The 24360-nt window shown below is 39.3% G+C and overlaps 2 protein-coding genes across 4 annotated transcripts; both read left to right on the top strand.

The window, feature by feature from the left end:
- Positions 1 to 6568: 6568 nt before the first annotated feature.
- On the top strand, positions 6569 to 7873 carry LOC133518657 (uncharacterized). Its single transcript, XM_061852335.1, has 3 exons — positions 6569 to 6866; positions 6972 to 7091; positions 7189 to 7873. Exons 1-3 carry the CDS (start codon positions 6731 to 6733, stop codon positions 7467 to 7469), a joined length of 537 nt encoding a protein of 178 aa, XP_061708319.1. The 5' UTR covers positions 6569 to 6730; the 3' UTR covers positions 7470 to 7873.
- A 3106-nt stretch (positions 7874 to 10979) lies between these two features.
- Positions 10980 to 17425, top strand: LOC133519254 (uncharacterized). 3 transcript variants are annotated; one of them, XM_061853247.1, is made up of 2 exons: positions 10980 to 11128; positions 16831 to 17425. In XM_061853247.1, exon 2 carries the CDS (start codon positions 16890 to 16892, stop codon positions 17367 to 17369), a length of 480 nt encoding a protein of 159 aa, XP_061709231.1. In that variant the 5' UTR covers positions 10980 to 11128; positions 16831 to 16889; the 3' UTR covers positions 17370 to 17425. The 3 variants fall into 3 exon arrangements, with proteins under 3 accessions (XP_061709231.1, XP_061709230.1, XP_061709229.1); XM_061853246.1 differs by lacking the exon at positions 10980 to 11128 and adding an exon at positions 11204 to 11814; XM_061853245.1 differs by lacking the exon at positions 10980 to 11128 and adding an exon at positions 11204 to 11821.
- The last annotated feature ends 6935 nt before the right edge of the window (positions 17426 to 24360 follow it).

Genomic DNA, 24360 nt, shown 5'->3' with positions numbered 1-24360 from the left:
GTGTTAAATTTGTTAAATATCAAAAAGTGGCATCGAAATTTTCTTTGACAATCCACCTCTATTTCAAATTCTCTTTGGCATCACGGATGAGAATGCAATTGGAATTATGTTTCAGGTTTTTGTTCGTTATGAATTGTTTGCTACGGTCAAATAACCAATTATCTAGGAAATCCCGCTCGCTTGCAATTAATTGCAAACTTTATACAATAGAGTTTACAGGGCGATCATATGTCTAGTGCCTTGATTCAGTGCTGTAGGTATTAAGTAACTACTATAGTACATTTGTATTGTATTGTTGTATAGTACCTATGTACAACCTACGAGTCATGGAACTAACTCATGAACCCCCTTTAAGATTTAACAACATATACATGTACGAGCCCAATTCCACAAACTATCGGCAAATCTATTCAGTTTAGTCATTTGGCACACGCATAGACTAGAGGTCGAAACAATTTTTTCTTTAATAAATATCTCTTAGAGGAGTGCTGAGTCATATATATTTTTGTATGGGAAAACAATCTAGTTTCCGTGTTATTTTTTTATCGCATTAGCGCTTTATTAAAACGTATACATTATAAATCTACCATTTCGCGTTAACTGCTTCTTAGTCGTCATACAGCATACCCATTAATCATGTAAACAAGATACACGTGATTAAATGAGAAAAACGTGTGAACCATCATAATTGGTCGATTCAATAAGGACAAACAAGCAAACTTACAATCACAGGTAATTGACAAGCTGACGCGGTAGTTAAATCCAATCACCAATGTAATTATTAAATGGTTACAATTTTATCAGTAACATCGTCAGTTAATGTTCTGTAGGTATTGTATTGTGCCTAAGGTGACCAGACGTTCTGTATTTTACGGGTTGTCCCGTATTTCAAGCACGATTTTTTTCAATGTCCCGTAATTTGGCGAAACCAATACGGGACAGTATATTGTCCCGTGAATTTATGAATTTTATGATTCAATGGCATTAAAATGATGAAATTACCTATTTTGATTATTTCAAATTTTAAAATTGTTGTGTTTTATAATATTTAATAATGTTTTAAAAGTCTTTTATTGAGAAATTTAGCAATTGTATTTATTTAATTATGCCAAATTTTAGTAGGTAATAAAAAAATAAATGTTGATTTTTAATAAAAAACAGCCTGTCGCCTGTCCCGTATTTTAACCTCGAATCCCGTATTTACCCATATTTAGTAAAACCGAAAATAAGATTTGTACCCCTAGTGTACATTTATTTGATAGCGAAACGTGACGTACGCGTTTGCGTTAAGTCTCATTTTGTATGGGATTTTGAGTTTCCCAAACGTCCGGCTTGGCGCGCTGTTTCTAAATCCCATACAAAATGAGACAACGCAAACGCGTACGTCACGTCACGCTATCGAATAAATGTACACTAGGGGTTCAGGTCACCCTAATTTGTGCTCCAAGACGCATAAGAGCCATTGGAAAATTCATTCAATTGCTTGCCGTATTCTCATGCCACAAATTCCAAATTCAAACTGTTAGGGTCCTACTGGACGTATAAATGAAAATGCGGACTGTATTAAAATAGGCTGGTTTATTCCGCCTTAATTACAGCTAAATCCCGGCCAAACAATTATAAAAAAACTATTACGGTATTCGTCCGTTGCCGGTGGAGTATATGAAGCCGAGTGTGTGCCGCGCGGCGCTTGCGGCTTGCCGCGATGACGTCGCGCTCTGTCCGCCGCCCGCGCGTCTCCTCCCGTGCGTATGTCCAGTACTTAACATGCTGCCCGGGTTGAAGTATGTGGAGAAAGACTTCAAAAATCTGGAAGGGGACAGATGTTATTAAAGGCCCTCCGAATGGTTCCTCTCCTCGTCTTTATTTCCGCAACCCTACTGACTCCGTCGTTGCCTGGGTACAGTTGAGCTACGCGCCCTAAAGACCACACTAGGGGTGGAAGAGCCCAGTCTTTTATTAAAACCAGCGATCCGACTTTCAGCTCCTTGTTCGAAGATTGCCACTTCAGTTTTTGCTGCAGCAGGCCGACGTATTCAACCGAGAACCGGGACCAGAAATGCTGCCGTATGACCTGGATTCGCCTATATCGTTCCAGACGATTGATGTTCACATCAGACACTTGTGGCTGAGGTATAGACATAAGTGAACGGCCAATTAAAAAGTGAGAAGGAGTTAAAGCCGAAAAATCGGAGGGATCAGTGGAAAATGGGGTGAGAGGACGACTGTTTAACGCTGCTTCTATTTCTGTGAGGCAAGTCGCCATTTCCTCATAAGTGAAGTGAGTAGTTTGTAGCAGTCGCTTAAGATGATGCTTTGTGGAGCGAACGGCTGCTTCTGCCAAACCGTTGAAGTGAGGAGTGTAAGCAGGTACAAATTTAAATTCGATGCCCTCCTGCGCTACCTTACCTTCAAGATCTGACTCCATAAGGAGTTGTGCCAGTTCATTACAAGCGCCAACGAAATTAGTCCCATTGTCACTTGTAATGGACAATGGTAACCCACGACGAGAGACAAAACGCTTTAAAGCAGCAATGTACGCCTCACTAGAGAGAGCCGTGACGAGCTCGATGTGACAGGCTTTGGTCGAGTTGCAAATGAAGATTGCCAAGAAAGATTTTATGAGCTTGCATCCTCTACCTTTCCTATCTGCTATCAACACTGGCCCTGCGTAATCGACGCAACAATGTAAAAAAGGGAACTCTAATTCAGTTCGTGTCGCAGGTAACTGCCCCATGATGGGTTGAACTGTGTCATGTTTGAAGCGAAAACAACGTACACATTTGTTTACGGTGTTTTTCGCAAGATTTGTGCCACCTAATGGCCAATAAGTTTGTTTTATAGTTCCTAGAAGAAGTCGAGATGGGGCATGTAAACATTTAATATGAAAATGTCGAAAGATGATTTTTGTTAAATGGTGTTTGCTACATAAAATAATTGGATGCTTTGTGTTATAACAATAAGGAGAATTATCAAGCCTGCCACCAACTCGCATGATTATCGCATTGACTATTTGTATCTAAGAAAGGCGTTAATGAAATCAAACGATTTTTGTTAGGTAGTGCCTTGCCGGCTTTTAGAACAGCATATTCGTCAGGGAACATTTCCTGTTGTGCTTTTTGGGTTATTAAATTTAACGAATTTTGAAGTTCTTGAACTGAAAGATGACCAGTTAATTTATTGTTCTGATTTTTACAGTTATGTATAAATCTTAGCAAGTACGCGGTTATGTTTTGTAAGTTAATAAATTTTGATTTGTTTTCGATTAATTTAGAAATGCAATCAGTACTACGATCATCAACAAGCGCCAGAGAACATGTAATCATCTCAGGTAGATCGTGTTTCACGTGTGTGTTGGGCATTTTTGGCCATTGAGATTCTGGTTCCGACAGAAATGTCGGACCTGACCACCACAAGGATGAACCGCTGATTTGGTCAGCCTTCACCCCACGAGAAACAAGATCCGCCGGATTGTCCTTCGACGGTACGTAGCTCCACGTGTGACCTCCACTGCTCTCTTGGATCTCGTGGACCCTATTGCGAACAAAGCTTTTCAAATTATTTGGTGGTGTATTTAACCACCCCAGTACAATGGTAGAGTCACACCAGAATCTACATTCACTAAATTGCAGAGTCAATGAGCTTACCACTTTGTTACACAACCTTGCAGCCATCAAAGCCCCACACAATTCAAGCCTAGGTATGGTGGTTGGCTTAATTGGGACTATTTTACTTTTAGATGTCAAAAGATGCACTTGTACCTGACTTGACGTATCAATCGAACGAATGTATAGACACGCACCGTATGCACGCTCTGAAGCGTCTGAAAAGACGTGAATTTCATGGCTCACTGAGTTATCAGCAATCACCCAGCGAGGTACCATTACATAGTTAAGAAGAGGCAAAGTGTTAACAAATGATAACCACATTTCCTTGATTTCCTGCGAGTCCTCTTGATCCCAAGAGCACTTTTCAATCCAAAGCCTCTGCATCACAATTTTTGCCTCGACAATGCAAGGGTTAACTAGACCTAATGGATCGAATATTTGGCTGATGACTGATAAAATATTACGTTTTGTGACTTTTTCATTATGTTGAATGCTAATAGCAAATGACATCATATCAGAGTCACAAATCCAGTTTAAACCTAAAGTCTTTGAAGAACTATTGTTATCAGTGCTTGAAATGTCCAGAATATTATTTGGCTCTGAACTAGGCGAAGTTTGTTCAAGTATGTACTTATTATTCGATTGAAATTTTCTTAAATTGAACTGCGCTGATTTTAAAGTAGATATGACACCCTTGCACAGCCTAATTGTGTCTTCAATAGTCGATGAGCCGCTCAAAAAATCGTCGACATAAAAATCCCGCTGAATAGATTGTTTGACGTCGCTATCGATGGCACTAGATGCCAATGAAACCAAACACTTAGTTGCTAGGTACGGTGCCGAAGCTTGTCCAAAGCTGACGGTATTAAGGGTGTAGGTTTTTAAAGGCTGTGAGGAATCATATCGCCAAATTATTTGCTGAAGAGAGCGTTGAGAAGGTGTAAGGTCAATCGCCCTATACATTTTCTCGACGTCACCAGTTACGATGTACTTGTGCTGCCGGAAACGCAGCAAAATGGAATAAAGGTCTTCTTGGACAGTTGGTCCGACCATTTGAATCTGGTTAAGAGACACGCCAGTGCTTGAAGGTGCTGAAGCGTCAAAAACAGGACGCAGCTTTGTTGTTTGGCTCGATTCGCGAAGCACACCATGATGTGGCAGGTAATAATTGACCTTGGATTGAAGACAGCCAGCTGAAGACTCTTTGTTTTCAGTCATATGACCTAAACGCTCGTATTCCCGCATGAAGTCGATATATCTTTCCTTAAAAATCGGCTCTCGAGTAAACTTGCGCTCTAAAGACAGAAAACGGCACTTTGCCCTTTGAAACGAGTCGCCTAAGACAGCAGGATCTTCCTTTAGCGGCATCGTGACGATAAACCGGCCATCCTCGCTGCGAGTTGTAGTGCGATAGAAAGTTTCTTCACAGGCGCGTTCCTCTGGTGACAAAGAGTGCTTGGCTGCGACCGTGTCTAACTCCCAAAAACGAGTTAAATCTGGGTTAGGCTCCGCATGCGCAAAATTACAAACTGGAGCAGAAGACGGTGATTTACGATGGGCAAGATCCCTAACCACCAACCAACCCAGCTTCGTTTCAAACAACTTCGGTAAGTTTTTACTTAATTCAATAGAATTGTGACCTAAGACGGACCAAAATACATCGGCCCCAACTAAAATGTCTATTGCTGACGGTACATTAAAAGAAGGGTCAGCCAAAACGATTCCTTTTGGAAGAGAAATATGGTCTATATTAAAGTAAGAAGTCGGAATTGCTTCTGTGATCTGCTGTAATATGTAACAGTTCACAGTAAAGCTGTAATCCTCATAACACGACATTATAGTAAGGCTGCAAGACTGTGTAAGCTGTGATTTTTTCTTATTGACACCTGTCAACGTGGAGCCCATACCACGTCGCGACAAACCCAGCTTACCGCAGAGTGATTCTGTTACGAAGTGGCAGGAACTTCCGTTGTCCAGAAGCAGCCGGGCCGTATGCACGTTGCCCGCGCCGTCGCGCACCTTCACGATCGCTGTGGACAGCAAAGCATGCGGCGCAGTAGTACATTGCGGTACATCATGGCTTGACTCGGCGAAGTTACAAACAGGGGAAGCCGTAGGCTCAGAATGGGCCACGGGCTCATGCAAATGTAAAAGCGTGTTATGCCTTTTTTTACAATATTTACATGGCACAAGGTTGCAACTTTTTTCTAAGTGCCCGGGCCGTAAACAATTAAGACAGACCTTTGATTCTTTAGCCTTTTGAATACGACTTTCTATAGGAAGGGCTCTGAATGTTTCACAGTTAAAGAGAAAATGAGTTTGATTGCAAACGGGACATGTAAATATTTTTTTATGCTGTTTGTTGAATGTTTTGTTTGTTTTGTTTTTGTTGAATGAATTATTATTGTTAGTTGTAGCTATACATAGGTTGCTACTATTTTTATTTTCAGTTTTACAACTGTTACCTTTACTTTCTTGTAAAGTCTCCAGCAAGTCTGCTCTGTTGCTAAGGAAAGTAATAAATACCTCTAAAGATGGAGGATCAGTGAGAGTATTTCTATGCTCCTCCCATGCCCTATGCGTCACACTGTCCAATTTTTCTGTCATCATATGAATAATTAATGTGTCCCAATGTTGAGTGGGTTCATCTAATGTAGAAAGTGCACGCAGGTTTTTGTTAGTAACATCTATAAGACGTCTAATTGATGCACAAGATTCATTGCTCATTCGCTCAGCGTTAAAAAGTTCCTTGACGTGATTATTTACAAGCAACCTTTTATTATCGTACCTACTGCACAATAAAAAGCTTATAAACGCAAGAAATAATAGCAAAATAAAATTATAACTCAATTGCCAACTACACTTATGATGAAATACGAAAGCGCTAACTGAAATTGCTAGCAATTTTAATAATTTAAATTTAATTTTTATGGAAAAGGAAGGGGTTTATAAGGGAAAAATAGAGTTTGACCAGCGAGTCGCTGCACAAGCGTTTTTAGAGAATTCTATATATGGCAATAATTTTAGCTGTCAAAAGTGTCAAAAATATTGTCAAACGAGTTTACACATAACCTAGATTCTCATGTTAGTTCCTTCGTTACGGAAGTTTATATCGTATTATAATGGCTAAACCGATTAGAAGCAGTGTGAGGAGCATGTTATTTACGATAATCAGTAACTATAATCAAGTTCGACACGACGAAAATGAGAGATTACTAGAAAAGAAGCGAATATTGGACGAAATCATTCAGGCGACCGGTAAGTCATTATCAAACAATGTTGATGCTTCTTGTAGCAAATTTTAATTTACGAGATAGGAACATTTGTTTGTATTACTAAACTTATGATTTATTTATATTACAGCGGGCGTAGATGACGAAAATGTTAGAGAAACTATTGAAAAGCTAGCAAGAGAACTGAAGAATGTTATTGATAATAACGCATCAGAATCAAGTTATTTAGAGAAAGTGTCTACTATGACAGGTAATATAAATAATCTATATTTTCACATCTAGGTTTATTAATATTTTAGTGTTCTTTTGTTAAAATTCCTATTGTTAAAACTGTTTTTTTTTTTCAGGTGTAAGCATTCGTACACTACGCACAATTAAAAAAGAGGGCTCTATTAACCAAGGCCAATGGAATACGCCAGGGAAAAAACGACCCCGGCCACCAACTGTGTCAAATTTAGACAATTTTGATGTGTCAGCCATTCGTAATAAAATTAACGAGTTTTATTGCGTCAAAAAGCAGGTACCTACTCTAAGAGCCTTACATGCGGATTTGAAAGAATCTATAGGATTCTCAGGATGTTGTGAAACACTGAGGAAAATACTACACGAGAACGGATTTGAGTTTTAAAAAAATAAAGAAGAGCGCTCCATCCTCATGGAAAAGTTTGAAATATCTGGGTGGAGGCAAAGGTTTCTTAGAGAGATACATAAAAAACGGCAAGAAGGAAAAAAAAATTGTGTATCTTGATGAGACATATGTCCATCAAAATTATAGACCAAAGAAGTCATGGCAAGGGCCTTCAACTTACAAGCGGCATATTATAGTGCATGCTGGATCAGAGCAAGGCTTTGTGCCAAATGCTTTGCTTGTTTTTAGCACAAAATCCAAAGCGGCTGACTATCATGATGACATGAACAGTTCAAATTTTTTTAAGTGGCTACGAGAAATGTTAATCCCAAATTTGTCTGAGCCCAGTATAATTGTTATGGACAATGCCAGTTACCATGTAACACAAATAAATAAGCCTCCAACCATGCACAGCTTATAGGCTGAAATTCAAAAATGGCTAAGGGAAAATAATATCCCATATGAACAGTGTTTCAAAAAGGAAGAATTGATGTGCCTTGTCGAGGAAAATAAAATTGGTCCCATATATGCAGCAGAGGAGTTATTGAAGCAGCATGGGCATGAGGTCCTTATATTGCCTCCATACCATTGCAATCTAAACGCTATTGAGTTGATATGGAGCCTCACAAAGCGAAAAATAGCCAGCAGAAATGTGGGGCTACCGGGTTCAGATACGGAAAACTTGATCCGGGAATGTTTTGCAATGATTACCCCGGAAGATTGGAAAAAATGTACAGACCATGTAATAAATGTGGAACGAAAATACAAGTCTAAGGACAATATTACAGACACTGAACTAGCTCCATTCATAATAGAAGTTCGGGAAAGTGACAATGACAGTGACAGTTCTCTGTCAGGCATTGAATTTCTTGAATCCGATTTTGATTATGAATCTTAAATAAATAGGCACCTTCTTTATAAACTAACAATATTAAAACTAGATTGAAACTAGATTGTGTTTTCTTTCACCTTACTACCTTCAGTTCAGCTCCATTATACAATATGTCACTTTTTTATTATTACTAACGGGAAGCATAAATATTTCCCTTGTGAAGGTTTACTTTAATAGCACAAGGGAAATATTTATGCTTAATAAATAATCGCCTGTAATTAACCCGAGTTCAAAACTTCAAAATAAAACACAAATGAAGTAATTTTTAATCCTATCAAAAATATAAATGTCATATGAGAACCAAGTTATATTAAGTTAAGTTATATTATGACATATGCCTTGGTTGTTGACTTCAACAACCAAAGAAATGAGATCTAAAGGGTGCCGTTTAATGGTCAGGCCTGAAATTTATTTGTAACAACAAAGTATCATTTTCTATAACTTATCGTTTTTTAGTATCTCTGATAATAATGATAACTATTCAATCATATTTTTAATTTTTAAGTGGGCTAAATTAGAGGCCAGGGTTTTAATTGCATTGCAACGATATCCTCAGTCTGTTTACTGTATTAAATTTACAGTCTGCTACGTTGCAGACTTCAGTCTGTCACTAATCAAAACAAAAATTAATTACGTATGAATTACCAAGTATCAAATTACTTTTTTTGCACTATGCTTCGTGTTACCAGTTAAAGATTTTTTGAATTTGCCGCTTTTTTTTTGTGCAGCCACTCGCTGGGCAAACTCTATGGAACGAACTCACGTATGTCTATAAACGTCCACAAATGAATCGTGATCGAAGATGTTAACTTCCTTTGTTCTCAAGATGACTCGCACTTTCGATGGGTCCAAAGTCCGTTGCAATGCAAATTTCCGAATAGCTTCTTTTTCTCTGGCGTGCGCGGTTGCTAGGCGGAGTACCCGATGTGGCGATGATAATGAAGAGTCTTCACCAGGTATCTTCTACAGCTGAAGACCACGTCTGAAGCGCCCCGAGATTTTTGAAGTCGGTTGACCGTTATTTTCGCGAATTAAGACGGTGAGAATCCTAAAGGACCAATGTTAGGGTCCTACTGGACGTATAAATGAAAATGCGGACTGTATTAAAATAGGCTGGTTTATTCCGCCTTAATTACAGCTAAATCCCGGCCAAACAATTATAAAAAAACTATTACGGTATTCGTCCGTTGCCGGTGGAGTATATGAAGCCGAGTGTGTGCCGCGCGGCGCTTGCGGCTTGCCGCGATGACGTCGCGCTCTGTCCGCCGCCCGCGCGTCTCCTCCCGTGCGTATGTCCAGTACTTAACACAAACTGATTAATCTATAAGGCGTTACGAATATGTAATCAAAAGTAACGGATTCGACTACGCGTCAAAAGTAGCTTAATAGGTATTCAGAGATATGTCTCTCTAAGTCGCCTGCATACGAGTGTTCTTTTCTCTCACTCTCACTGAGCGTAAGCGTGAGCGAGAGGGATGTGCGTGTTCGGGGCCGCGGATATCATGTTTTAGATTTTTATTTTTTGTGTGTTTTTATAATAATAAAAGTAATTACTGAGTTCCCTCGAGCTGTAAAAAACGAGCAAATTATGTGCTCGTTTACAGAAATATTTTAAATACTTTTAGTTCCAGTGTAAAATTTATTATTATTATTTTTCAGTGGTTGGTGCTCAAACACAGAACAATATTTCAAGTGTCTAAAGCGTCGTGGGAAAGGCCGGAGGCCGAGCTCCGCATAGAGCCGAAGGCCCTGATCGTCCGACAAGTACCTAAGTACAAGTGTTCAAATGCAAAGGTCGAAGGCCGAGCTCGACGTAGACGTAAGGCCCAAAATGTAAGACAGGTGCATGCTTCCTGCAACTTATCCAAGTATCTTAATTGCAAAGGCCAAAGGCCGAGCTGCGAATGGTTAGTAATGTTTGAACATGGAAGAATAGCACCTCCAAAAGTGTTTTAATGCGAAGGCTGAAGGCCGCTCCTCTGCTCCGCATATTGCCAAAGGTCCAGAGCGTAAAACATGTGCGCGCTTCGTGGAATTTTTTTTAGGGTACCTGGAGGCGTAAAGTGGAGGTGAAATTTTTTCTTCGCTTCAACCCTAGAGTGTGAGGTATCGTTGGAAAGGTCTTTCAAAAGGGTTTTCAAGAAACATTTTTTGATAAAGTACATGATTTTACAACGAAATAAATGAAATGAAATGAAAGTGAATATATTCGGAGATAATCGCTCCGAAAGAAAAAAAAATGTGTCCCCCCCTCTAACTTTTGACCACCATAGGTCCAAAAAATATGAAAAAAATTGTGGAAGTAGAGTGTCAAGGACCGGTCCTACCGCGTGAGGCGACAGAGGGGAACGCAGGGCGCGGGGGACGACTCCGCGCCAGAGCCTATACAACCACCGTCACGATCGCGCGCGCGCATCCCTCAAGAATAATCCGAAATAATAACGTTAGCATGTAACTTTCCGAATTAAATGTTTATATCAAGAATCTGCATCTTTCCATCACCAACAATAGTGGCGACCGTGGCTAAGACACATAATACATGAAGAAGGAAACTACATGTTAAACCAAAACAATAACGAGTTTTAACGGACATAATTTAAACTTCGACGACGCATCTAGAAGCTGGGCTGCATATTATGCGACATGAGTGAATAGTGGCACCTACATCGCGGCGAGTCAGCGTTATTGCAGATGAGTAGCCCTGTCCTTTCTTTATTTCCTAAATATTCCCTCTTCAAGTTTGTGTGATCGGCGAGTTTGATTACGAGTGTGTAACACTAATATTCTTTGTGCATTTGGTGTCGTGTTAATCAAGAAGTTAATTTCTTTTTTGCATGTACACCACGGTGCATATACATTTTTACGTGGTTTATCTCTTAATAATCGTAAGCATTTGCATAATTTCCGCTTCGCTAGCCTTTATTTAAAAGTGTTTACTTAAAATCAAGCACTGCTTAATGCTACGAGGGTAAATAAATGCTTAAATACTTTAATTTTATAGCTAAACGCTTAATTTACACGTAAATATATACATCATAAATGAAAGCGCAGCGATTTCGTGACATTTAAATTATAATTTGTATTTCTTTGTTTGTAAAAAGGCTTCTCATTTTCGTAATTTACACTTTTATCTTTAAAACTTTATTTCTAAAAGCAAAACATCTTTACGCCCTTATAAGTTGCTCGATTTATTATCTCTTCGCTTAAAATTAAAATCAATCGTAAACATAATTGTAGTAAAAATCATTTTGCTAATTGTTTTCGCCGAACATTCCAGGCGGACCGATTACGTAACCGGCAAGTGGCCGTTGCTGTCTGCATTGTCATCGTGCACTGTGAATCGCACGGCGCGGCACCGTGTCTCAGCGTGTCGAGTCGCTCGCGTTATCGGAGCGCACTGCACACGACACAGTGTCTCACCGTGTCTACACGGCGCGCGGCTGCCACTTCATTGTAACTGGTTTGATGCACATTTTACTTTGCTTAACTCATTAATTACGTTACGTTTATAGTCTTAAAAATGGTTGAAACTTCTGGCGTTGATTCCGATGGGAAGAAATTGAAAGAGTTAACTAAATTGCGGGGCACTATTAAGGGTCGTTTAACACGATTTAAAGATTATGTTTCTGTTATAAATGCATGTAAACAAGAGGAAATAAGTGACTTAAAACTTAAAGAATTGAAATTTCGTTTAGAACGAATTGAAAACTTGTTGTTTGAGTTTAATGAAGTTCAGTCTCAAATTGAAATATTATCGTCTGAGGAAGACGACAGTGAGGTGGATAATTTTGAAAGCGTTTTTTATAGCACGTTATCTTTAGCTCAACATATACTGGACACGCGTCTTAAAGTTAATGAAGAAAAGGAAGGGAGCCTTCACTCTGCTCGCTCGACATGTTCTAATACGTGTAGTCATCATCATCAAAACTCAAATATCAAACTACCCACTATAAAGCTACCTACTTATGACGGAAATTATTTGAAATGGCTCGAATTTAGGGACACTTTTGAGTCGTTAATTCACTCCAATGATTCCATATCGGACATAAATAAATTTCATTATCTGAGGTCATCATTGGAGGGAGGTGCGGCTTTAATAATCAAATCATTAGAGTTTAGCTCAAAAAATTATACTGTTGCGTGGGATTTAGTACGTGAACGTTACGATAACAAAAAGGTTCTTATCAATAACCACTTAAAAGCGTTATTTGAAATAGAATGCATCTCAAGTGAGTCTCACAGAGCAATACGGTTCATGATAGACTATGTGTCAAAAAACTTAAGAGCGCTTGATACTTTAGAGCAGCCCACTGACAAATGGGATGTTCTCATTATATACTTAGTGTCTACTAAATTAGATGCAACTACCTTCACTAAATGGGAGGAGCATAAAAACACATTCAAGGACTTACCGACCTTATCCGATTTTATGCAGTTTTTGCGTAACCGTGCTGACATCCTTGAGACAATGGCGATCAGCAGAAGCGACAAACGCGATAGTAAATCTAATTTCTATAAAAATAATCAAAAACCTGAACCTAAAAATAAAGAATACCCTCATAATAAAACATTAAAAAGTTTTGTCGCCTCTGCTAGCGCCAAACCGACATTTTCGTGCGCATTTTGTAATCAGCAGCATCGGATTATAGATTGTCCTTCTTTTAAGCAGCTGTCACCTGAAAATAGATGTGCTGAGGTTTCTAAATTAAAACTTTGCTCTAATTGTTTGCGTAGGGGGCACGCTACAAATGAATGTCGGATTTTGGGTACATGTAAGACCTGCAAAAGCAAACATAATACATTATTGCATGTAGATAGTCACATACCTGAAACAAATACTACCTTAAATCATTGTAGCTACTCACCTGTGTCCCTGCCGGCTCGTTCTTCGGGTCAAGTTGTCCTTGGCACCGCCGTAATCAAGGTCATAAATCCTAAAAATAATTGTACTTACCTTGCACGTGCGTTCCTCGACGGGGGTAGCCAATCATGCTTCATCACGACGAACCTGAAAGAAAACCTCGGATACGTTAGTAATGGTACGGATACATCATGTATATTCGGCTTGATGAAACAAAAAACTCCCATATATGACAGCTGCGAAGTGACAATACAATCATGTGTAAATGATTTTGGCACACGTCTTAAGTGTCTAGTGGTTCCTGACATTACAGGGACACTCCCTAACTCCCCAATAAATGTAACGGAACTTAACATACCTCATAACATTCAACTGGCGGATCCTAACTTCTTCCACCCTTCAGAAGTTGATATGTTATTAGGAGCAGAGTTGTTCTATGATCTCTTGTGTTACAATAACATAAAACTAGGCCCAGAAAAGCCGATGCTTGTCGAAACCAAGCTAGGTTGGGTGGTGGCAGGTCGTCTTTATAATACCGATCTACAACCACAGCGACAAGTATATTGTAACTTCACCAAAGAGATCAGTGATCAATTGGCAAAGTTTTGGAGCCTTGAAGAAGTTCCAACCTCAAAACCAACTTTGTCAGCTGATAACGAATTCTGTGAACGCTACTTTACTGCTACCACGAAGCGCCTTGATGATGGTAGGTTTTCAGTTTTCATGCCCTTTAAAGAGACTCCAGAGGTAGCACTTGGTGACTCATACAGCATGGCTGAAGAGCGCTTCTATAGCCTTGAGAAAAAACTTAATAAAGATCCTCACTTTAAAAATGAGTATTGCAAGTTTATTCGTGAATACGAGGAACTAGGTCACTTAACTGAGATCAGCAGGCCTCAATTCGGGTACTTTATGCCCCACCATGCTGTGATCCGTGAGCGCAGCGAAACTACGCGCTTGCGTGTCGTTTTCGACTCGTCAGCGAAATCATCATCAAACAAGTCGCTTAATAGCATTCAGCACGTTGGCCCCGTAGTCCAGGATGAGTTGTTCAACATACTCATTCGGTACCGCCAGCATAAATACGTGTTGTCTGGAGACATTCAAAAAATGTATAGACAAATCATGGTAGATGAGTCACAAAGACATCTCCAGCTTATTCTCTGGAGAGAGCAGGATAACATGCCACTTAAAACTCTGCAGCTGAACACCTGAAAATAGATGTGCTGAGGTTTCTAAATTAAAACTTTGCTCTAATTGTTTGCGTAGGGGGCACGCTACAAATGACATCTCCAGCTTATTCTCTGGAGAGAGCAGGATAACATGCCACTTAAAACTCTGCAGCTGAACACCGTAACTTACGGTACTGCATGTGCACCTTACTTAAGCACCCGGTGCCTAGTTCAGCTAGCAATGGAATGTTCTGATCCTGTCGTGTCTAAGGTAATAAAAAACGACTTTTACGTCGACGACCTCTTGACAGGTGCCGCGACGGAGGGCGAACTAGCTCACATCCTAAAAACAGTTACCGAGGTTCTTAACTCTGCTGGTTTTCCTATACACAAATTTAAGACAAATTGTCCACAAATATTTCAGGAAGCCACAGAATCTGACTCTCATAATTTGTCAAAAGAGTCAAGTGTACTGGGAGTAATGTGGGCACCTAGTACCGATACTCTCAGATTCGAAATAAATATAGACAAAAATGAACATAAGGTCACCAAACGCATGATTTTATCGAATACATGTAAAATATTCGATCCTTTAGGTTTGCTAAGCCCGTGCACAATCACACTTAAGGTTCTGTTGCAGAAGCTTTGGGAACTTAAATTGGAATGGGATTCGGACGTCCCAAACGGCATAAAAAAGACGTGGGATAAGATCATCAATAACTTAGACTTATTGCTTGCACTGTCAATTCCCAGATCTGTTCTGTGCTCTTTTCCAGTCTCCATAGATCTTCATTGTTTCGTGGATGCCTCACAAAACGCGTATGCCGCTTGCGTATATCTACGCTCAACTGACGATGAAGGTAACGTAAGCACCAACCTATTATGCGCCAAAACGCGCGTGGTCCCCTTGAAACCTGTTACTATTCCCAGGCTCGAGCTATGTGCTGCTCTTCTAGGAGCACGGCTTGCAACAAAGGTTTGTGAAGCTTTGCGGTGCAAAGTTGTTACTAAAACGTTTTGGTCTGATTCGTCAATAACCATAGGATGGATTAAAACTCAGCCAAAACTCTTAAAGACTTTCGTTTGCAACCGAGTGAATGAAATCCATGAATTAACAGAACGCGAATCATGGAGACATGTACCGACTGACCTTAATCCAGCGGACATGGCTTCTCGAGGCATTGAACCCAGCGCGCTTGTTGATTCTGCGCTGTGGTGGAACAGTCCTCAGTTTCTGTCGAAACCTGAATCTGAATGGCCTCAGCAGCTAACTGGGCATTCAGAAAGTCAATTACCTGAAATAAAAGTCCATCATGTCCAAAACAATGATCAAAATATCGTAAAATTTGAAAATTTTTCTAATCCTTTACGGCTACAGCGAGCATTAGCATATGTATTCCGGTTCATAAACAACTGCAAAAAATCATAAGAACAAAACTGTGGGTTCTCTTAATGAAACTGAAATTCATCAATCTCTTACCTTCCTTCTTAAAACCGCTCAGCAGGAGTCCTTTGGATTTGAGATAAATGCACTTCAAGAACACAAGTCGCTTAAAAGGTCCAATGTTCTGCAATTATCTCCCTTTATCGATGAAAAGGGACTGCTGCGAGTGGGTGGTCGGTTAAAACACGCGAATCTTAATTATGATGCCAAGCACCCTATTCTATTAAAATCAAAACACCATCTTACCAAAATCCTGATGTCAAGTGAGCACTTAAGGTTATTCCATGCTGGTCCTCAACTGCTTCTCAGCTCTTTCAGAGAAAAATACTGGCCTATTGGCGGACGAACGCTAGCTAGAAGCATTGTGCATGAATGCGTCACTTGTGTCAGGATGAAAGGTAAGACGATGGAACCATTAATGGGTAACCTACCTACTACTAGGGTGTCTCAATCTTATCCTTTCCAGGTTACTGGAACCGATTTTGCTGGCCCTTTCATGATTGCCAGCAAAACAGGTCGCGGCAGTAGAACCACAAAATGCTATCTGTGCATCTTTATTTGTTTCTCTACTAAAGCTGTGCACCTTGAGACGGTCAGTGATCTCACGACCCAAGCTTTAATTTCTTGCCTTAAGAGATTTATCGCTAGAAGAGGTAAACCTGATTACATCTGCTATGACAATGGCAAAAATTACGTCGGAGCAAACAATGAGTTAGGCAGAGTGTTGCAGTCAAACCTAAGTAGCATAACTGACTTTGCGACTAATAGGGGCATAAAGTTTGTTTTCAATCCCCCATACTCTCCAACTTTTGGCGGCCTCTGGGAGGCTGGCGTAAAGAGTGCAAAATTTCACCTTAAACGTATAGCAGGGAATGTTAGTCTTACATACGAGGGGTTAAGCACGCTTTTCAATCAAATTGAAGCGATCCTTAACTCCCGACCCCTAACTCCTTTATCACCTGACCCAAACGACCTCTCTCCTTTGACCCCAGGGCACTTCCTCATCGGGCGGCCGCTGACGTCACTACCAAGCCCGCAGAAGCCTGAAAACATGAAAATTCGTACAAGGTACCAGTTGGTCGAACAGCTCCGGTGCAACTTCTGGGAAAGATGGAGAAAAGAATATCTGGCCGAACTGCAACAAAGAACAAAATGGCGTTCCCGGCATATAAACCTAAAGAAAGGGGATTTGGTGGTCTTCAAAGAACCTAATCTGCCACCACTCAAATGGAGACTCGGCCGAGTTCAGCGACTTTACCCCGGCGATGACGGAGTGGCCAGAGTCGCCGACTTCCTGACCTACCGAGGCGTTGAACGAAGAGGCGTTAACAAGGTCTGCCCTCTACCAACCACGACGGAGGATTCTGATGTCTTGGAAGAAGCTGCATGTCCTTCCAAGGGCGGGGAGGATGTCAAGGACCGGTCCTACCGCGTGAGGCGACAGAGGGGAACGCAGGGCGCGGGGGACGACTCCGCGCCAGAGCCTATACAACCACCATCACGATCGCGCGCGCGCATCCCTCAAGAATAATCCGAAATAATAACGTTAGCATGTAACTTTCCGAAATTAAATGTTTATATCAAGAATCTGCATTTTTCCATCACCAACATAGAGCTTAAGAAAGACATTAAATGAAAACTATAGCGGACATGATCAGTTTAGCTGTTTTTGAGTTATCGCAAAAAGTTTTCCCTTCATAGTAAAATACTTGCTTTAATTAGGTACTGATTATGCAAATTTGCCTATTTATTTAACTCGGGTGAAAGGTACCGTTTCATCCCTTGGTTAACAATTTACTATACTTTAAGCTACAGTATAGCTTATTGTGACGGAAGAGTAACTACGGAACCCTACACTGAGCGTGGCCCGACATGCTCTTGGCCGGTTTTTATATTTAGTCGCATAAGAAAATAAAGTCTTACATTTTCCTACACCCACTCGTAAATACAATGCATGCAATATTCCACCTAATGAAAAGTGACGTCATAAAATGACAACAGACTTTTTAACACATCCTTTAAGGAGAACCGGTCTTTCCTTTCCAGGGAAAAAATGAACAGAAAAACTGCTTACGACTTTGTTGCACGTTTCAACAATGTATAAATAACAGTGGTTATACTTAATTCTGTCCGACCACGCATTAAGGTTACATTTGGGTGGCGAATGAAGCAGCGTTACTGTTGCAACGTTACCGGTAACATTAATTAGGGATCCAACAGTAAAGACCTGCGCAAACCCGCGGAGCGCAGCGCAGATCATCGAGGAAGATTTCCTCCGCGCAGCGCACACCGATGAAGGAAAATTTCCCGCGATACCACGCGCGCCCGCCAGCGCCATAGAGCATTTCGGCGCATATTGGGGGATGCCGCGGAATGCCGCGGTATCCTAGGTGCTTCCGTGACGCTCCAGGTGGGTCTTAAAGCATTCAAATTTATACCTTAATTTAATTGAAATAGGGAAGAATACATTGATAAATTTTAAGTGATCTACGCTGCTCTCCGCCGGTTTGCGAAGGCCTTACTTAAGGCTAGCGCAGTCTGAATCCAAGTGGCACCGTGAACCCGATTCTGATTTTAATGCTTATCTTAATATATCCATAACAGTTTCAGAACAAGACAAATTAAATCAGAATCAGGTTCCTTACTTCTGCAGCTTAGACGCGGGGGATGTCACTGTTTCTTGAAAGAATTGATCAGTGAAATACCTCAAATACATGTAAACATAAACAGATAAACATCAAAAGATACAGAAGCGGTTTTGCAAAGACATAAAGTATAATTTATTTTATAGTTTGGATCTCGTAAGTTCTTTTAAAGCAGCAAGAGAGTGCATAAATGGATCGATGTCACAGAAATAGTCATTATAGTTTTTCGATGCTCGTTTGAAAATAGTATGTCGGGAATAATTAGAACTTAATTCAACAATTAGTCTATGAGTAGAAAAATGTATTTAGTTTTCTACGCGTCAATAGGTAAGCCATCTTTTGTAGTGTTGTAAAAAGTGGAGTTTTCCCTGTATGTTAAATTACGGCATGGAATGTACGGGCCCGGGTTATAACACTCAAGCCAAGGGCACAGACACGAAAGTTTTATTTAATTAGGATTTTTATTATATGTCATATTATCACCATTAAAAAAACTGTAAAAAAACCCTGCACCAATGGTTTTTATCTGTGCTCACGACACTCACACATGACACATTCATTTGCGGTCTCCGTTGAATCGCTTCAAATTAGAATTGTAAACGATATCGAGACATGGAAACGCTCTACTATACATAGACATAAAAACACGCATATGTGAACACGTGTGGATTCACATAATTATACTTGCATGGCCGAGTTGTTTTAGGATAAAAAGAAAGCTTGAATCATTTTGGATTTTGGTCGTCGTTTTTTTAACATTTTACGATCTTGAGCGTTAATTTTTATTATATTTTGGCCATTTTATCAGTGAACCGCCCTTTTCCGGACGACCATATCTTGGAATTATTTGATTACAATAAACTATTTTTTGCCTAGTAAAAGTTTAAATTCACTTTCCCCCACATGTTAGCTTAGTTTTCTATTTATTTTATTTTATCGTGTTTTCCCTGGTTGCCCTGAAAACCAGAGCCATGGCTAAGTTACACAGGCTTTCTTAGTCATCGGCATATGCAGAGTGGCATCCATTTTGGTGTTTTTTAGTTTGGCTTTTGCCTTCATAATTAATAAAAACTAATTTTAATAAGGCGTTTTTAGGGTTCCGTAGCCAAATGGCAAAAAACGGAACCCTTATAGATTCGTCATGTCCGTCTGTCTGTCCGATTCTGTCACAGCCACTTTTTTCCGAAACTATAAGAGCTGTACTGTTCAAACTTGGTAAGTAGATGTATTCTATGAACCGCATTAGGATGTTTACACAAAAATAGAAAAAAAACAATAAATTTTGGGGGTTCCCCATACTTAGAACTGAAACTCAAAAAATCTTTTTTCATCAAACCCATACGTGTGGGGTATCTATGGATAGGTCTTCAAAAATGATATTGAGGTTTCTAATATCATTTTTTTCTAAAATGAATAGTTTGCGCGAGAGACACTTCCAAAGTGGTAAAATGTGTGTCCCCCCCCCCCCGTAACTTCTAAAATAACAGAATGAAAAATCTAAAAAAAATATATGATATACATTGCCATGTAAACTTCCACCGAAAATTGGTTTGAACGAGATCTAGTAAGTAGTTTTTTTTTAATACGTTATGAAATTAAAAAAAAAAAAAAAATTTTCATCATACCCATACGTGTGGGGTATCTATGGATAGGTCTTCAAAAATGATATTAATGTTTCTAATATCATTTTTTTTCTAAACTGAATAGTTTGCGCGAGAGAACCTTCCAAAGTGAAAAAAAGTGTCCCCCCCCCCCCGTAACTTCTAAAATAACAGAATGAAAAATCTAAAAAAAATATATGATATACATTGCCATGTAAACTTCCACCGAAAATTGGTTTGAACGAGATCTAGTAAGTAGTTTTTTTTAATACGTCATGAAATTAAAAAAAAAAAATTTTTTCATCATACCCATACGTGTGGGGTATCTATGGATAGGTCTTCAAAAATGATATTAATGTTTCTAATATCATTTTTTTCTAAACTGAATAGTTTGTGCGAGAGAACCTTCCAAAGTGAAAAAAAGTGTGTCCCCCCCCTGTAACTTCTAAAATAATAGAATGAAAAATCTAAAAAAAATATATGATATACATTACCATGCAAACTTCCACCGAAAATTGTTTTGAACGAGATCTAGTGAGTAGTTTTTTTTTAATACGTCATAAAATTTAAAAAAAATTTTTTTCATCAAACATATACGTGTAAGGTATGTATGGATAGGTCTTCAAAAATGATAGTTAGGTTCCTAATATCATTTTTTTCTAAACTGAATAGTTTGCGCGAGAGACACTTCCAAAGTGGTAAAATGTGTGTCCAAAGTGGTAAAATGTTGAACAAGATCTAGTAAGAAGATTTTTTTTTAATACGTCTTGAATTGTACGGAACCCTTCATGCGCGAGTCCGACTCGCACTTGGCCGCTTTTTTTAATATTATACAATAAGAAGACACGTCAAGGTTGTTTACCTTTTTCTAATGCTAAAAAAAAACCGAAGTATAAGTGATAACATTCGTCCGCCATATTGTCATTCTTTGACAGGTTTACAGGTATCGAAGGCACCGTCCGGCATCCAGCCACGATTGAAAATTCAGTAAAAATGTTTTAAACGACTACTTATTAAATTAATCAAATTAAATAATTTTTAACATAAGTTATAAACGTCAGTATTTTAAAACTAAAATACATTTATGCCTACTTCATTCGTATGAATTAGTGAACCAATTTTAGAAAAGCTGTAATACCCTATGGAGTTTTAGCTTTTTTCACAGTCCAAAACTCCCACGGGAACAATACATGCCCTTGTCCTTCAGTATACCTGCATGAAATAAAATCTTTTTCGAGCAAGTGTGATGAAAAAAATAGGGTAGTAACTCATTTATTTACTTTGCTAAAAAGTTTGATTAATTCTGCTGCCCAATGTTGTCTATTTTTCATGAAGGTAGATTAAACAGAAAACACATTTTAGTTTATTTAATAGTTCAAAATGCATTCTGATAAAAAATGAAAACTAGAAATAAACCTAACAATTAAATTAATTATAACAAACTAACTGTATATCAACAAACCTATGTCCCGTTACGACTGTCCTCTGATCCAAACTTGCCAAAAATGTTAGCGGCATTGCCACGTTGCACAGCCAGGAACAGATATATTATATTTGTCAATTGAATTGAAAGCTTTGTTTCAGACACATTAGGTATCCATATCTTGGTAAGTAACAATGTAACATAACAATAAAAAAACTAAAACTAAAAGAATGTTAGTATTACGTAAGGCTAAAACAAAAACTAAAAATAATTTCCAATCTTACAATGCGCAGTCTAGATTGCCCGCTGTCACCGGACATGTAATTTCATCCAGTGTTGCTGGATCGGACAATCTAGCCTGCTGGCCACCACGCGTAGGAGGCTGTTGGAGCTGGCGCACACGCGTCGCATCAGGGATGCCGTACATTTAAGCATAATGGCGTGAAAGTCATCTGTCCTGGACTCCGTGAACGTGAAGCACTGCAGTAGCGCGGCAGCCCCATCAGCATCCTAAATGCGTTGTTGTATTGTACCCTTAGTGTATTAAGGGTACTAATATAATGTCTCAACCACAGGCTGCACGTGTAGAAACTCTGACAGTAGGCCTTAAAAAGAGTGGCCTTAACCTGTTTCGTATATCGTGCAAACCTGCGGGCGAGCATATTACAGCGAACGGCCATGGATCTTCTCTCTCTCTCTATATCCACGCCGTCTGACAGGTTTTCAGTCACCCAGTGACCCAAGTATTTGAACTGCGAGGTTCGTTTAATGTACCTAATTTATTGTGATTATCATCATCATTGGCCTTCGAGTCTATTACAGACTATACAAGCAGTGTCAGGCAGGGCGACAACGTTTTTCATGGCTGTGTAAGCCAATACGGGAGCGCCAAACACGCCCGCAAGCCTGGCAGTTGTAGTTTGCCCCTGCCGAACAGGTGTAAGGCTAACGGCTAGCATACAAAATCGGCAATAATAAACGCAAAAATCAAAACAGTCAGACACAGAAAATGTTTAATTCCATTCCCAAAATTTCGTTACAATTCGTAAAATTTTGGAGGAAAGAAATGTCGAAAATAAAACCTCGATTTCTGAGATTTTTACGCAGATTTTTCCGCCAAAGCTGCAGCTGTCCTTATCGCCACTAATATTAGGAGACGCCCCTGTCAGCGCGATGGAGATATTTACCTAACATTCTCAAATCTGGGAATGGGATTTGCTCGTATTTCCTTTTAAATAATTAGAAAGCGAGTTCTGTCAACAACAAACTTTATTTTAAGCATGTATTTGTGTAAACAACCTTAGCCGCGAGGTAACACGTGTATTTTCCGGAGGTCATTTGTGTACGAAAAATATTATTTAATATTTTACAAGCAGTTATTTAGTTGAGGGAAAACATCGTGAGGAAACCTGCATATATTTATAAAGAAATTCAAAGCAATGCACGAATTCCTTTTTCCTGCTCAGTAGCTGCAACCTTTGTCTTTCTAATGAATACAGTTAGGAAAAGACGGGTAATCTATCCTGCGTGTGAGATATTGTTGCAGACGTCGTGGCGCGCTCGTACTAAGGCTACTGGGCAACTATGGTAAAAATAGGTTTGATTCGGATAGCTGATGGAATGCCCCAAAACCATGGCCCCGGACAACGCGTTTGTTTCGCATAATCCACCCGTTCGTCATAAAATCACGTATCGCCCGGTCATCGCAGACTAGATTTACTGCCACATCAAACTGAATTTATGACTAAATGGTCGCAACAGTGATAGTTTCATTGTTTTAAATGCAACATAATTATTAAGATTACTTTGTTAAGGTATATCGTCAGCTACGGTCCTGCTGAAGACTGTCATGTAAGCACATTTTCCTTGCGTTGTCCCGGCATTTTGCCACGGCTCATGGGAGCCTGCGGTCCGCTTGGCCACTTAGGGGTAATTTTATTATATTTTAGTTAGACATAATTAACATGTAGACTGATTTTAGTCAAACTCAGCTTATCTTCTAGCTAAAAACAAGCGCCTAAGATACCTAAGAGAGCATTCCTCAGAAAAAGCTTAGAAATGTCTCTGGCACATTAGGTACATTCACAAGTTTCCGCCCATAATATTTAAATATTTAATGAGGATTTCATTTATTACATACACAATAATAACGATACCTACATTACATAGGTACGACTCGAAAAAATATACGATGAATAACCTAAAACTAAGGTTAACATTATAAATAAACTCGAAATAAATTTGAGACTTAATGTGAATGTGAGTCAATAAGAGTGACGTTCGGATATTGATTTCAGCTGCATTAAATAAATAAATAAAATAAATATAAAAAGTCCATTTATTCCAAAACCAACTTACACTATAGTACACCAAAAAAAAAAGTTAAATTTTTTCTACCCATTAACTAACATAAAATAGTAATCTAATTGTAACTAAGTCGGTTTGAACCCCTCTCAGGTAAATGCCTCCTCCAAATCATGCCATATAGCGCTCTGTCTTGAGCTACTTCCTGCCAGTTCCTTACTTTTCGTTGTAAGTCGTCTGCCCAACGAGCGTTTGGTTTGCCCTGTCTTCTCGTTCCCTTTGGCCTCGTCCACAGCGTGACAATCTTAGTCCATTTCTCTTCGTGCATTCTTGCCACGTGACCGGCCCATTTCCATTTTGATCTTAATGCGTATTCTAGAGCATCAATGCATTTTGTTTTTTTGTCTTATATGGTCATGTCTAATTTTCTCATATTTAATATATTTCTTTCTAATATGGCTCTCTGACATTTACAATTTTTTCTTTAGCCTTGTATGTAAACTTCTACGTCTGACTGCCGTATGTAAGTGTAGGGAGTTCAGCTGCATT

This window comes from Cydia pomonella, chromosome 6 (genome assembly GCF_033807575.1).
Source record: "Cydia pomonella isolate Wapato2018A chromosome 6, ilCydPomo1, whole genome shotgun sequence".
NCBI classification, from domain to species: Eukaryota; Metazoa; Arthropoda; class Insecta; order Lepidoptera; family Tortricidae; genus Cydia; species Cydia pomonella.
The sequence above is the reverse complement of the archived record's forward strand: the minus strand, read 5'-3'. Positions and strand labels throughout refer to the sequence as shown.